Below are 15,031 nucleotides of genomic sequence, written 5' to 3'. Positions count from 1 at the left end.
ATCTTAACCAACAGTCCTTACAAAGCCCCCACTTTTTCACAAGCAAACATCAATGGCGCAAAGTAATTAGGAGCAGCGGCTTTCATTTCTTCCACTGTCGAAAACTGCAAAAAAACAAAACAAATGCAAAATTAGTTTAAGTCCTGTCATAATAACACCCTGAAATATACATATGTTTCAAATCATTCATGTGTGATGTCATTATGCTCATAGGTTGTTTTTATAAAGTGCTGTGATTCTTAAAAACAGGTGAGAATCATTGTGTCTCATCGTTAAAGGTGTTTTGGATGCATTGGTTGGAAATGGTGTCATTATGAATATGCGGAAAATTCCCATACATAGAAATGATTTTGTATAAGAAGCTAAAGTTTCAGGCTCTTCCTGAAGATTTGTTGTTTCAGGGTTCAATTCCATTGCTTGTTTTCTCTGTTCATTTCATTGTGTACATTTTCATAGTGGGTGGTTTACAAACAAAGCTCAGCAACTTGATCCACTGGATTTGACTTGATTGACATCAATAACACGTTGAAAACTCTGCTCCCACCCTGTGGGCCCACCACCCGCAGGGATAGGCATTGGGGTCGGGTGCAATGTGAGCTGGGCGGCAGGCTGGGGCGGAAACCTGGGCGTGCTGACCCCCGGCATCACAGACTAGCTCTAGGGACATGGAATGTCACCTCTCTGGCGGGGAAGGAACCGGAGCTGGTGCGGGAGGTGGAACGCTACCAACTAGATATAGTTGGGCTCACCTCCACGCATAGCACCGGTTCTGGAACCAAACTCCTGGAGAGGGGCTGGACTTTTTCCTTTTCCAGAGTTGCCCAGGGTGAGAGGCGCCGGGCGGGTGTGGGGATACTCACAAGCCCCCGGCTGAGCGCCGCTGTTCTGGAGTTCTCCCCGGAGAACGAGAGGGTCGCCTCTCTGCGACTGCGAATCGCAGGAGGAAAGTCTCTGACTGTTGTTTGTGCCTATGCACCAAACGGCAGTTCGGAGTACGCGGCCTTCTTGGAGTCCTTGGGTGGTGTTCTGGAAAGGGCGCCGACTGGGGACTCCATAGTTCTTCTGGGAGACTTCAACGCTCCAGCACCAGCGGTGAAGGAGGCCGTCAAGCTGAAGAAGGAGGCCTTTCGGGCTTGGTTGGCTGAGGGGTCTCCTGAATCAGCAGGCAGGTACCGATTGGCCAGAAGGGCTGCAGCTGCGGCGGTTGATGAGGCAAATACCCGGGTGTGGGAGGAGTTCGGCGAGGCCATGAAGAAGGACTTTCGAATGGCCTCAAGGAAGTTCTGGCGAACCGTGAGACGACTCAGAAAGGGGAAACAGGGCTTTTCTCAGGCTGTGCTCAGTAGGGGGGGAGAACTGCAGACCCGGACTGGGGATATTGTTGAGCGGTGGAAAGAACACTTTGAGGAACTCCTGAACCCGACCAACACGTCCTCTGTGGAAGAGGCAGAGTCTGAAGACTCAGGGGAAGACTCGTCCATATGCCTGGCGGAGGTCGTTGAGGTAGTTAAAAAGCTCTTCAGCGGCAAAGCGCCAGGAGTGGATGAGATTCGACCGGAGATGCTAAAGGCTCTGGACATTGTTGGGCTGTCTTGGTTGACACGTCTCTTCACTGTCACGTGGAAGTCGGGTACAGTGCCTGTGGAGTGGCAGACCGGGGTGGTGGTTCCCATTTTCAAAAAGGGGGACCGGAGAGTGTGCTCCAATTATAGGGGTATCACACTGCTCAGCCTCCCCGGGAAAGTTTACTCCAGGGTGCTGGAAAGGAGGCTCCGTCCGATTGTCGAACCTCGGATTCAGGAGGAGCAATGCGGATTCCGTCCTGGACGTGGAACAGCGGACCAACTCTTTACCCTTGCAGGTCTGTTGGGGGGTGCATGGGAGTTTGCTCATCCAGTCTACATGTGTTTTGTGGACTTGGAGAAGGCCTTCGACCGTGTCCCTCGGGGAGTCCTGTGGGGGTACTGCGGGAATATGGGGTACCTGGTTCGTTACTACGAGCCATTCGGTCCTTGTATGACCAAAGTGAGAGCTGTGTCCGGATACTCGGCACAAAGTCGAGCTTGTTCCCAGTGCGTGTTGGCCTCCGCCAGGGCTGCCCATTGTCACCAATCCTGTTTGTGATTTTCATGGACAGGATTTCAAGGCGCAGCCGGGGGGAGGAGAGTTTCCGGTTTGGGGACCTCAGAATCGCATCCCTGCTTTTTGCAGATGATGTGGTTCTGTTGGCTTCTTCAGAACGTGACCTTCAGCACGCACTGGGACGGTTCACAGCCGAGTGTGAAGCGGTCGGGATGAGAGTCAGTACCTCCAAGTCTGAGGCCATGGTTCTCTTCCGGAAAACGGTGGATTGCACCCTCTGGGTTGGGAGTGAGTCACTGCCCCAAGCGAGGGAGTTCAAGTATCTCGGGATCTTATTCACGAGTGAGGGTAAAATGGAGCGGGAGATGGACAGGCGGTTCGGTGCAGCGTCAGCAGTGATGCGGGCGTTGTACTGGACCGTTTTGGTGAAGAAGGAGCTGAGCCGAAAGGCAAAGCTCTCGATTTACCAGTCCATCTATGTTCCAACCCTCACCTATGGTCATGAGCTTTGGGTAGTGACCGAAAGAATGAGAATCGCGAATACAAGCGGCCGAAATGAGCTTCCTTCGTAGGGTGGCTGGGCTCAGCCTTAGAGATAGGGTGAGGAGCTCAGACATCCGGAGGGAGCTCGGAGTAGAGCCGCTGCTCCTTCGCGTCGAAAGGGGCCAGCTGAGGTGGCTCGGGCATCTGATCAGGATGCCTCCTGGACGCCTCCCTTAAGAGGTTTTCCAGGCACGTCCAACTGGTAAGAGGCCCCCGGGGTAGACCCAGAACACGCTGGAGAGATTATGTATCTCGTCTGGCCTGGGAACGCCTCGGGGTTCCCCAGGAGGAGCTGGAAAGTGTTGCTGGGGAGAAGGACGTCTGGAGGACCCTCCTTAGCTTGCTGCCCCCGCGACCCGGCCCCGGATAAGTGGAAGGAGATGGATGGATGGATGGAAACTCTGCTCCAAAGAATAACCCTTCGACAGTTCAAATTACATATATCTATGACTTTCTTCGACATACTATACTATGACTTTTTCGACATACTATACTATGACTGTTTTATGACTTTTTTCGACATACTATAATATGACATTTTTTGACACGCTATACTATGACTTTTTTATGACTATTTTCAACATGCTATATAATTACTTTTTTATGACTTTTTTCAACAAGCTATACTATGACATTTTTACGACTTTTTCATCATACTATAGTATTACTTTTTTCGACATGCTATACCATGACTTTTTAATGACTTTTTGATATACTATACTATGACTTTTTTCAACAAGCTATACTACAACTTTATTAATTTTTTTCAACATGCTATACCATGACTTTTTAATGACTTTTTGATATACTATACTATGACTTTTTTCAACAAGCTATACTACAACTTTATTAATTTTTTTCAACAAGCTATACTATGACTTTTTTAACGACTTTTTCTTCGACATACTATACTATGCCTTTTTTAACGACTTTTTCTTCGACATGCTATGACTTTTTTCGACATACTATAGTATGACTTTTTTCGACATGCTATACTATGACTTTTTTCAACAAGCTATACTATGACTTTTTTCGACATACTATAGTATGACTTTTCTATGACTTTTTTCGACATGCTATACTATGGCTTTTTTCGACATACTATAGTGACATGCTATACTATGATTTTTTTAATGACTTTTTTCGACATACTATAGTTGACTTTTTTCGACATGCTATACTATGACTTTTTTCGACATACTATAGTATGACTTTTCTATGACTTTTTTCGACATGCTATACTATGGCTTTTTTCGACATACTATAGTGACATGCTATACTATGATTTTTTTAATGACTTTTTTCGACATACTATAGTTGACTTTTTTCGACATGCTATACTATGACTTTTTTCGACATACTATAGTATGACTTTTCTATGACTTTTTTCGACATGCTATACTATGGCTTTTTTCGACATACTATAGTGACATGCTATACTATGATTTTTTTAATGACTTTTTTCGACATACTATAGTATGACTTTTCTATGACTTTTTTCGACATACTATAGTATGACTGTTCTATGACTTCTTTCGACATGCTATACTATGACTTTTTTCGACATACTATTGTATGACTTTTTTCGACATGCTATACTATGACTTTTTTCGACATACTATTGTATGACTTTTTTCAACAAGCTATACTATGACTTTTTTCGGACTTTTTTCAGCATGCTATACTATGACTTTTTTAACAACTTTTTCTTCGACATACTATACTATGACTTTGAAAAATGTGTTATTTAGAGCTTAATGAGATAACAAAATATGTGTTCATCATACTATAGTATTACTTTTTTCGACATACTATACTACGACTTTTTTCAACAAACTATACTGTACCTTTATGACTTTTTTCAACAAGCTATACTATGACTTTTTTAACAACTTTTTCTTCGACATACTATACTAAAATTTGTTATTTAGTGCTTAATGAGATAACAAAATATGTGTTCAAAACAGAATATATTCTGCATCATATAATCATATAATAAAAACCCTCAGTCACATCATTTCAAAATGTAATAAAAAAAAATCTTCTTAAAGCAATGCATTTTATTTTCCTTATTTATCACTTTAAAATAACTTTAAAAAGTTATAAATGTTAAACAATGAAACTGTTCCTGACACACCCTATAAAAAGGCCCCTCAAAGATATCTATAAAATAAACTTAGAATTTTCCCCCAATCGTCACCACAAAAGTGGTTACATATTAACCCATTACCAGGAAGACTGGTAAAAAAGAAAACTGTTAAACATATGTGATTCAGTAACACATTAACCCATTCCACAAGCTTATAAGGCTTCAAAGATAAAGATAATAAAAATACTTTGAAGGATTTGAATTATAAACATTCATAGTCTTGAGTGTTATTTTTTCATGCAAATCCTCAAGGAGGGATAGTACTGGTACAAGCACAATGTTTAGATTGTAAGCAAGCATAGAACAATATGCTCTGGTGGCATTTAAACATATCAGCACACAGTCTGAAAAGGGAAGAGCTGGTTGGACAGTCAACACAGACACAAGTATTGATGCATATATAATGAGCGCCGTTACATATCCATGTAAATACACAAACCTTGTCTGACATGAACCCTGTTGTGAGATGTTATAGTCTTAGGCCCTGTGTGCAGATGTCCTTTTATTCTGCACCACAGGTTTTGAGTCACTGTGGTTAACAATGTGAAAAGGGCACACTGTGGAGTTCAGACAGCCTGTTAACTCAATGACTCCTAAAGTAAGAAAGTAACGAGTTAATGAAACTCTCCACTGGCCTGCTTGGTTCTTAGTGCCTCACTGTGATTCCTGGTAAAAAGTTTTTTTTATTTATCAAGTGCGAGAGTATTAATTATTAATCCAGCAAGGGTAAGTAAATATTTTCAGGAAAAGAGACATACATAATAATGACATACATAATAATCAGGAAACAGCAGTGTTTTCCTACAGTGTCACGCATTGATTTCTACATGAGGAGATACAAAGCTTAAAGTTTCATTCAGTTCAGCATCAAACACAATTTACCCCATGAAACTGATTGGTTAATTTAGCCCTCTGGGCTTGAGTACCACATTCTGCAAAGGAAGCTACTATCTACCGAGAATCTGTGATATTGGTGAGAAGAGGTGCCTGCGAAGAGTTCAAAGGATATTAAAAGACAATACCCACCTCAGCCACAGCTTGTTCACCCTGCTGCTGTCTGTCGAGAGATAAAGAAGCTGCTTTACCAACAGAATTGAGAGCGGCTCCTTGAGACTACTTCATTTATCCTCCTGACTTCACCATAAAGTTCAGTTTTGCATTTTTTGTTTGTTTTTCGTATGTAGCAAATGGGACTACAAACTGCCAGAAACTTGCAAAACACTGTGATATACAATGACGATAAAAAAAACCTGTAACCTGATGTAAGGAGATTCCAGTGTGGAAAGATTTTAATGATTTTTACACAATAGGATGAACAACAAGAGGAAAATCGATATATTTCAATCAGGAGAGACTTCAATAAAATTGAACAATTTATTACACATATGAAATTAATATTGCAAAGTCTTTGACGATTGGACTCCATGGCGATGAGTCTGATCTCAGTGATGCTGAGATCAGACAGGTACAATCCCCCCTGGAGTCCAGACACTGGTGGTGGTGATGTAATGAGTCGTTGAACGATGTGATTGGCTTAAGGAAACCGTGGCAGACTCTGGTTGGTTAACTTTAAGTGACACCCATAATCAGCTGATTGAGTAGTCACGTGGAGAGAGTGACTGGGATCATGAATGACAAGAAGCGTAAAGATAGTCATCCTGACTGAATTTACGTTAAGCTTGATTTCATTTTACCCTGAAAACACAAATCTTTCGGGAATAGTAAAGTGTTTTTTCTCAAGTCCTGTTCATCATTGACAACAACTACTGGGTCAACTGACATATACCCTATACAATGATCACAATTCTGTGCAAAACCTGTTGCAAAGTTGTTGTTTTTTTTTCATATTGAGACATTTTCCACACAAGTAAGGCATCATCAGACATTATTGGATAAACATATGTGATTCTTTATTCCAACACACATTTTTTTCATATTTATTTTCTACTTTTTTTTTTTTTTTCTTGACTATATGATACCTTGCTAACGAAAGTGCTTGAAATAGAAATGAGCAGACAATATGAAAAAGTCTTTTGAATGGGCTTGATCTCCTTTTTTGAATAAAACTCATTGAGAGTTTAAGTTAGTAATATATACTTGTATACTTATGGCTATGTTTCATTATGCCTATACTTGTTTACATTTTTAAATAATATTGCCCTTAATGCACAGTTATAGTGCAGTCAGGTAACTTTCATTTCGGGCAGTGATCTGTAAATGTTATAATGAGTATCTTTTCATAGTATACAGTTAAACACAGTTAATAATAATAATATATTCAAATAGTATTGTATAAATACTAGCAGCCGCTTTTGGAAATAATTGAATGTATATCTCATCATGAAAAAGTATATACAATACATCCATGCATCTTAAAGACTAAGATTACCAGAAAAATAGACAATTGAAATTTTAAATATATGACATACAGTACAAAACACAAATTAAAGTTAGTTACCCAGCTAGTCATATTACAAGTGACAGTGCATTAGAGCCTGTATGCATATTTTCAAACGAATATGCAACATTCAGATAACCAATTAAACAAAATAAATATATCAGTTTGCTCGTCATAAAACACCAGCACATGAACAGCTTGTGGGGTTGTCCCTGTGCAGTGGAACCTGAGACCTCCTCAAATAACAGTGTGGCAGCTATTACGTTTCCTATGTGTGTAATGAATCTGAGTTATGTTACATTTGGCATCATTTTCACAAGCAGTGTATTGATACTATGACCCATTTCTGAGGACTGGGCTTTGTTCCAGTGATACTTTAGACAGTGTTGATTTTCCTCTATCTCTCCCCAACTCTCCTGTGTCGTCTTCTCCTGAGCTTTTGTCCATTTGTGTATCTGACAGATGCAGTTCATATTCAAAAGCAGGATTTGTCTGCCCATGTTTGTGCTGCTTCTGAACCTCCTCAAAGATATGAAGAACCTTCAAAGTACAAAAACAAAAGCAGCAGGTATCAGCGTAAGCATACACTAAACTGAAATTGTGTATTTATAATGAGTAAAACAGGAAGGGATATTACCTTGGATTTAGGAATGAGACCCACTCTGAAGAAACCAATATGCCCTGTTTCAATCTTAGTGCAGTCAACCACAGTAGATGCAATATTCTCTGGAGATGGTCCGTCACATAACACTCCATCCACCTAACCGAACAAAAGGCATATGTTGTTTGCTGCAAGAACAAAAACACCAGTGCCTCTTGTATTCATTACACTCACTGAAATAGTGTCCTTACCTTTTTTCCCAGCTTGGCGTAAACTTGATTGTGGTGAGTTGTGTCTGCCTCGCCTGTAGGGTTGGCTGAAGTTACAGCAACAGGCCCCACCTACAAGAAAAAACATTCTTGTATTTACTAAAGTGACTAGTTTCACTCCCTTTATAGCAATTAATTCCACAGCCCTTACCAGATTAATGAGATGCGTGGCCACAGAACAGTCTGGGTTTCTGATTGCAATGCTTTGTGGAGTCCCTATGTGTTTGGCAGCGTCTCCTAAACCAAAGGTGTCCATCCATGGGCCTGTTTAAGCCAAGCAACTAATATGAATCTCACAAAACCCCCATCATGTAAAGTGAGGCACCCATACATACACACGTACAAAATGTTACTCGTACAAATGTACATCCATAAACCCACACCTACCTCTGGGTATAACCATGCTAATGGAGGAGGGCCACGCAGCCTCCATGAAGTCAAGGAGCAGAGGGCTCAGCAGGTGTCGCACCGGCTCCAACTGTTTGATGGAGGAGATCCACAGGGACATGGGGCGGTCCTGCGCCTGCTTCTTCACCCTGAAGTCAAGCACAGCAATTAGAGAGTAAAGAAATTAAATCAATAGATGAATGCAGATAATTGCACTCTCATGAAAATGGAAACTCACTTGTAAGCTTTAACAACTGCGTCGGGCCTGTTGCAAGCAGCCACCAGCACATAGACGGTGTCAGTAGGCATTCCACATATGCCACCATTTTTCATGATTTCTGCAGATGGAAGAATAAGAAAAATGACACTTATATCAAGTATACAAACAACTATGTATTTTTAAAAATCAACATTCAATTATTTTTCACATTCTCACCCGCAATCTTGTGAACAGACGTAGACTTGCGGGCTGGTAAATGTGGACAGATATCTGCGCCTCCCCCAACCCCACTTAGCTTGACTAGAGGTTTTCCTAAGGGGATCAGCGGGGACTGGAAGGTGCTATTAAAAATGTTTGCCAGGAAACAATAAAAACTGACAAGGCCAAAAATAATGGTGACTCCTATGTCATAACCATAAGGCAGTTCACCTACTGCATCCAGCAGGAAGCTAATGAGGATGAGCTGGAAGGTGAGGGCGTAAACAAACCAAGCGACACTTAGGAACAGCGCTGCAGCTGTCACTAAACAGTTAAACAGCATGAAGCTAATGATCCCGACAGCCACATTTAAGCTTCGGGTTTCACCACACAGGCCGCCGTATCGTGTTAAACCCCACACTGCCCACATCACCCCATAAAAAATAAAAACTGTGCTCTCAAAGGTTTTCCCTCGAGCAAAAGCTACTAACCCACAAAGCAGCTGGAGTGCCCCTCCAGCCACCACCACCCAGGGCAGAACCAGCACAGACAAAGGATTTACGTCACCAACTGTGGCTGTTATGGCAAAAGCAGCCAGCACATTACAGGCGTGGCCTAACACCTCTGCATCAGCATACTTGGAGTAGCCCAGGTGAGGTACATGTAGATCTTTATCATGGGCTCTGAGAGTAAGACCCTGCATCCTGGTTACTAAAGCTTTGAAATATCCCCGCCCCGTAGGAATCATTGTCGTGGAAACCATATTGAATGTGGTAATAAAAAGCATGGCGGCAGAGAACACAAATATAGCTCCCTGAACACCCTGAGTGCCTCCTTGGAAGAAGCCTTGAGGCTGGGCTGCAATGGCGATACAATAAGCTGCAAAGAATAACTGGTAGACCCCCTCTAGCAAGCTCTTCTGACAACTGAACAGAGCCAGGATGGAGAAAAGCACAGAGAAGACAACGGGGAAGGGAACGGGGGAGAAAGGCTGAACTGAGGATGATAGGAGAGCGCTGTAGCCCTCTGCAAATTTCAGTAGAGCGGTGAAGCCGTAAAACGTGGCAGCCAGTGTGTCCATGGCCCGGTAGAAGAGGACACACATGCCAAGCTGGAAGACTCCTGCTGTCCACAGCCAGGGGACGTGGCCGGTGGAAAGCTGGGGGACCACACCTAACAGAGGACAGGCTAACACAGAGGCGGACAGCAAGTTCATGACCAGACCCACTGATACTGCATCACCACACCCCTGGTTCCGCTCTACTCTCAGCTCGGCTTCTCTCCTAAGGTCGGTTCCTGGAGGCTCCGCTCTACCATGAGTGATGCTGGAGAGCAGACGTCCAAAACCAAAGTAAACACCCACCAGACAGACAAGAAGGTAGTTGGCAGCTGTTGCCGACAGACCAAAACCTGAAGCTGACAAACCGGCGATTTGATGGGCACATGCTAAACTTATGCCGAAAGCTATGAGAAATAGAACTGCTTCCTTTGCTACAACTGCTACGCAGCCTATGACAAGCAGGGCTAAGGTAAATGCTGCTAGGCCCGGGACCAGAGAGGATCTCAGCTCTGTAGGTGGCAGCACCGCCTGCCCCACCAGGATGTACACCAGACCTGAACCACACCACAGGGCCGAGACAGTCAGACACAGAGATGAAAACAGCTGGGCGTGGGACAGACTGCGAGAGATACCTAAGATACAGGTGAAAACAGAGGACGGGATATGAGTTAAACTAACAAAGACAAATCAATTAATACTACAAATGAATGAATTCAATATTGTGATAAGCATTAATCAAATCCAACCTGCATAAGCTAAGAGGACTGCAATGATGAGGAGCAGAATCCCCAGTGCAGTATGGGGGATGAAGTCTTTTTCAGGTGAGCTGGCATAGTTGGTTACCAAAAGCAGGAGAGAACCTATAAGTAAGAAAACATTTTTTTTTATCCCAAATTAATATTATTATTGTTTGATGAAAAGTTAGATGTGATTTTGCCCCCTCTATAGCACGATTACATTTATTTTAAGAAAAGCATTTGGTATGATAAGTTTAAAGAACAAAGTTGCTTTCTAACCTAGGCAGTATGCTCTTCTGAAGATTTCAGCTTTAGTATCTATAGCTTAAAACGTCAACATGTTTTTAAAAATGTGTCACTTTATTTTTTTGGTACACTACACAATACATAACATGTTATTTGTTTCTTAATACAAATCTGATATTTGTGTTGTGCTACTCATTCCAAAACGCATAGGCTACATCACACTTTTTAAAATCAAGGAGGATGTCAGTTTCATAATAATAAGTAATGTTAAAATAAATGCTTAGTAGCCTACAAACGCCGAAAATGTTAATTAAAAAAAAAAAAAAATCACTAGCTTTTGCAATTAAAATCTTACCGCCAGAGATGCCCAGGATGCCGATGGAATCATGCAGTGAGTGTTGAGCCATGGTCGGAGTTGATTCCTGAATCCTGAAGGCTGAACTTTATAGTCTAAAGTTTCGGGTGACGTCAGCGGCACGCAGAAAAATTGAGTAAACGAGAAGGGCAGCACCAAAGGAAACACCTTTGTTATGAACGAGGAAGTTAAGGCTGGTGTTTTTGACACATTTTGTTCCTGTGTTACCCAAATGCGATCATTTCACCTGTAGTTTTTGACCACTAAACAGCCAGTAACATATAAACATCACATTTAATGACTTATGTTTCGAGATTAATCTTTTTCCTCCAACTATGCGTCATAAAATGCAAATAACGACAGGACTGACATTCATATTACACTCAAAGGACCTGTTATTATTATTTAAATGTTTATTTATCCTAGTCATAAAAATGAATGAATCGTTATCTATCAAAATATTCTATATTTATTTTTATAATCAAATAACTTTAAAACACAGGTGATTGAATACAACCCAGTAAAACAAACTAATCATGTAATTTAGTTCCCTCATTACTTCACTTATTGTTCATTGAAAACTAAGTTACTGAGAGGAATGATTCAGCACTTTATCTCCAAAGCTGGCCATGACGACAGGTTACCTTTCAGCAGGTTGTGGGAGGAGACAGAGAGGCAGGCAGGACTATAAAGAGTCTTCTTCAGAGTTAAGCCGGCACACCTTCGCTGAACAGCTCGACCATCACATCTGGGCCGCCTACTGCACATTACAAGGTGAGATCTGGCTACATTGTCTTCATCTCTGATATCTGAACTTAATCAATGTTTTTCGTCTAATATTTTAGGAACAAACATGTTGATTTTTTTCAGCAATGTATTGATAAAATGCAAAGAAGCATTAAAAAATGCATAAGGGAAGTTATGAAATGCTTAAAAAGTGTCTGGAACATATTGTTTTCACAGCAATGCACATTCATTTATACCAGTGGAGTCTTGCGCAGCAGGCTTTGGCCTCTTCCTGTAACTTAACCTAGGTGTTAGCAGTGTAACCTGGCAACAGCAGCTACTCCTCCATCCCCTGGCTCTGTGCATTTTTTTTGTAAACAGGTGCATCATGTGGCTCAGGAGCTCTTCAGGATTGATAGGGAACAAATAGGGGATATAAACACTAGATAAATATATGTGCCTTATATGTGTTTGTTTAAAGGAACCATGGCAAAGCGTGTTGCAGTTATTCTCTCAGGCTGTGGAGTTTATGACGGCACAGAGATCCATGAGGCCTCCGCTGTCCTCGTCCATCTGAGTCGAGCTGGAGCAAAAGTAAGAAAAGCTCAGAAGTAAACTTATTACTGTTATTTTATGTAACATTTCTGGATTCAGTCCCATTAAGAGGGGCTTTGCAGCAATCATGTATACGTTTCTATCTTTTTATTTAGCAATAATAGAGCATTGAAATAAACCTGACCCACTAATATATAAATGGCCTCAATAACAACTCTAAGTAGATCCTATAGTCCTTGGCTTCAGAGGCTAAGTTTTACGTGCTTCATTTCAGGTGCAGATGTTTGCTCCGAATGCAGATCAGATGCATGTTGTTAATCACTGTGAGGGGAAACCTACAGAGGAGAAAAGAAACATCCTGCAGGAAAGTGCTCGCATCGCCAGGGGTGACATCACCGATCTAGCCAAGTTAGATGTTTCAGCATTTGATGCCGTCATCATCCCAGGTACGGCTGAACCAGCCATCAATAAATGCCATTGAGTCAATTATTCTCCAAACTGGGACATTCTTAACAAATCCTGTGTGCTCTCATTCAGGAGGCTTTGGTGTGGCGAAGAACCTGAGTGACTGGGCAGTGAAGAACAAGGAGTTCACCATCCAGCCACATGTAGAGAAGCTCATCACGGCTTTCCACAAAGCCGGAAAGCCGATGGGCATGTGCTGCATGTCCCCCATCCTCGCCGCCAAAATCATGCCTGGCTGTGAGCTCACTGTGGGACAGGACAAAGAGTGTGAAAAGTGTGTGACATAGTTTATCATAACCAGTATATACATAGTAAAAATACACAGTTCTACTGTTCTAACTTTCCTTCTCTTCTCATCGTTAGGTGGCCGTATGCTCAGACAGCGGGCACTGTGAAGGAGATGGGCTGCAAACATGTCAACACGGATGTGGAGAAAGCACACGTTGATGTCAAAAATAAACTGGTCACCACCTCTGCATTCATGTGCAATGCTCCCATTCATAACGTTTTTGATGGAATAGGAGTCATGGTTAAAGAGACACTGAAACTGGCTTAAGAAGTCTCTAATTATATACTGGATGCTTATATTTACTTGAAAACCAATTGTGATTTTCTGAACTAAATTTTAAATATATATGTATAAGCATTTTTCTGATGTTGTATCATCAATGTGTTTGGAGATTTTCAATAAAAGTCAACTCAACAAATTTCAATTTTTGCAATTTTCTTCTTTATCAAAAACAAACAAACAAACAAACAATGAAAGACATAAATACTTAAGGATAATAGGCTCAAATACTCATATATAATGTATTGTGTTTGTACCGAACATGGAAGAGTCTTCACTGGTTTGTTTAACAGGGCAGATCATTTTTCCGCCCACCTTCTGTCTCTGTAGGCCAAGTTTCAAGATATTGTCCAGGCAGAGATCCATGTGACCTCAACCTTTACATTATGTTAGCCAAGCAGGAGCTGTTGTTGCTTATGGTATTGTTAAAACTTTTATTCATTATTGCTTCCACAAGAATCAATTGATTACTGTTAACCAAAAACAGGAAAACCTATTCTTATTCATCAAAGATGTCACGATGTCCTCCATATTTTTGCAGAAACTAAATGGACTGGGATGAATTGAAATTCACCGACTGCTCAGTGTCTTTGTATTTTGAAAATACAATTGATATTTGGGTATACTTAAAAACAGTTTAAAACAGTTAAATGTATATATGTTTTATTCAACGTTGATATAAATCAAAGAGCTTTTTTATAGTCTTTGGTTGGAGTAAAATAAATAAAGCTTTTATGCTGTTTTTTTTTAAGTTAAGGTCCAACCAAGGCAAGGCAAATGTATTTATAAAGCAAATGTCATACCTGAAGACTACTCAAAGTGCTTTAAAGATTAAACAGGTAAAGCACAAGAAAATGATAGGTCGATAAAATGATAAAAAAACTATTAAAGCAAGCAAACACAAGCACACAGAGTAAAACAATAAAAAACTATCGAACAAACAATAAAAAGCACACAGAATAAAAACAATAAAACAAACTCATTAAAAGCACTAATATGCAAGTCTTCATCTTGAATTAGAAAGTAGTCAGCATCATGTCAAGTCTGGGCTATTCAATTGAAATGTATGTCAGAATCCAGGATAACGGCAAGGTTTATAGCTTGATTTTACTTACTCTTCAGAGTAAGAATATTGAGGTAAGAAAATGCAAAGAAGCATTGAAAAATGCATAAGGGAAATTATGAAATGCTTAAAAAGTGTCTGGAACATATTGTTTTCACAGCAATGCACATTAATTTATACCAGTGGAGTCTTGCGCAGCAGGCTTTGGCCTCTTCCTGTAACTTAACCTAGGTGTTAGCAGTGTATCCTGGCAACAGCAGCTACTCCTCCTTCCCCTGGCTCTGTGCATTTTTTTTGTAAACGGGTGCATCATGTGGCTCAGGAGCAGTGCTCTTCATGATTGATAGGGAACAAATAGGGGATATAAACACTAGATAAATGTATGTGCCTTATATGTGTTTGTTTAAAG

General features: G+C 41.1%; 2 protein-coding genes across 2 annotated transcripts; one reads left to right on the top strand and one right to left on the bottom strand.

The window, feature by feature from the left end:
- Positions 1-6,723: 6,723 nt before the first annotated feature.
- Positions 6,724-11,297, bottom strand: si:ch211-153b23.4 (uncharacterized protein LOC335392 homolog). Its single transcript, XM_054598070.1, has 9 exons — positions 11,246-11,297; positions 10,654-10,767; positions 8,866-10,539; positions 8,668-8,767; positions 8,430-8,578; positions 8,194-8,306; positions 8,025-8,114; positions 7,810-7,932; positions 6,724-7,712 (listed from the first exon to the last, which is right to left on the bottom strand). Exons 1-9 carry the CDS (start codon positions 11,295-11,297, stop codon positions 7,506-7,508), a joined length of 2,622 nt encoding a protein of 873 aa, XP_054454045.1. The 3' UTR covers positions 6,724-7,505.
- Positions 11,298-11,939: 642 nt separating this feature from the next.
- Positions 11,940-13,702, top strand: si:ch211-153b23.5 (uncharacterized protein LOC321177 homolog). Its single transcript, XM_054597627.1, has 5 exons — positions 11,940-12,019; positions 12,453-12,565; positions 12,801-12,972; positions 13,064-13,265; positions 13,355-13,702. Exons 2-5 carry the CDS (start codon positions 12,458-12,460, stop codon positions 13,545-13,547), a joined length of 675 nt encoding a protein of 224 aa, XP_054453602.1. The 5' UTR covers positions 11,940-12,019; positions 12,453-12,457; the 3' UTR covers positions 13,548-13,702.
- The last annotated feature ends 1,329 nt before the right edge of the window (positions 13,703-15,031 follow it).

This window comes from Anoplopoma fimbria, chromosome 4 (genome assembly GCF_027596085.1).
Source record: "Anoplopoma fimbria isolate UVic2021 breed Golden Eagle Sablefish chromosome 4, Afim_UVic_2022, whole genome shotgun sequence".
Taxonomy (NCBI): domain Eukaryota; kingdom Metazoa; phylum Chordata; class Actinopteri; order Perciformes; family Anoplopomatidae; genus Anoplopoma; species Anoplopoma fimbria.
Note: the sequence above shows the minus strand (reverse complement) of the source record. Positions and strands in the feature narration are given on the sequence as shown.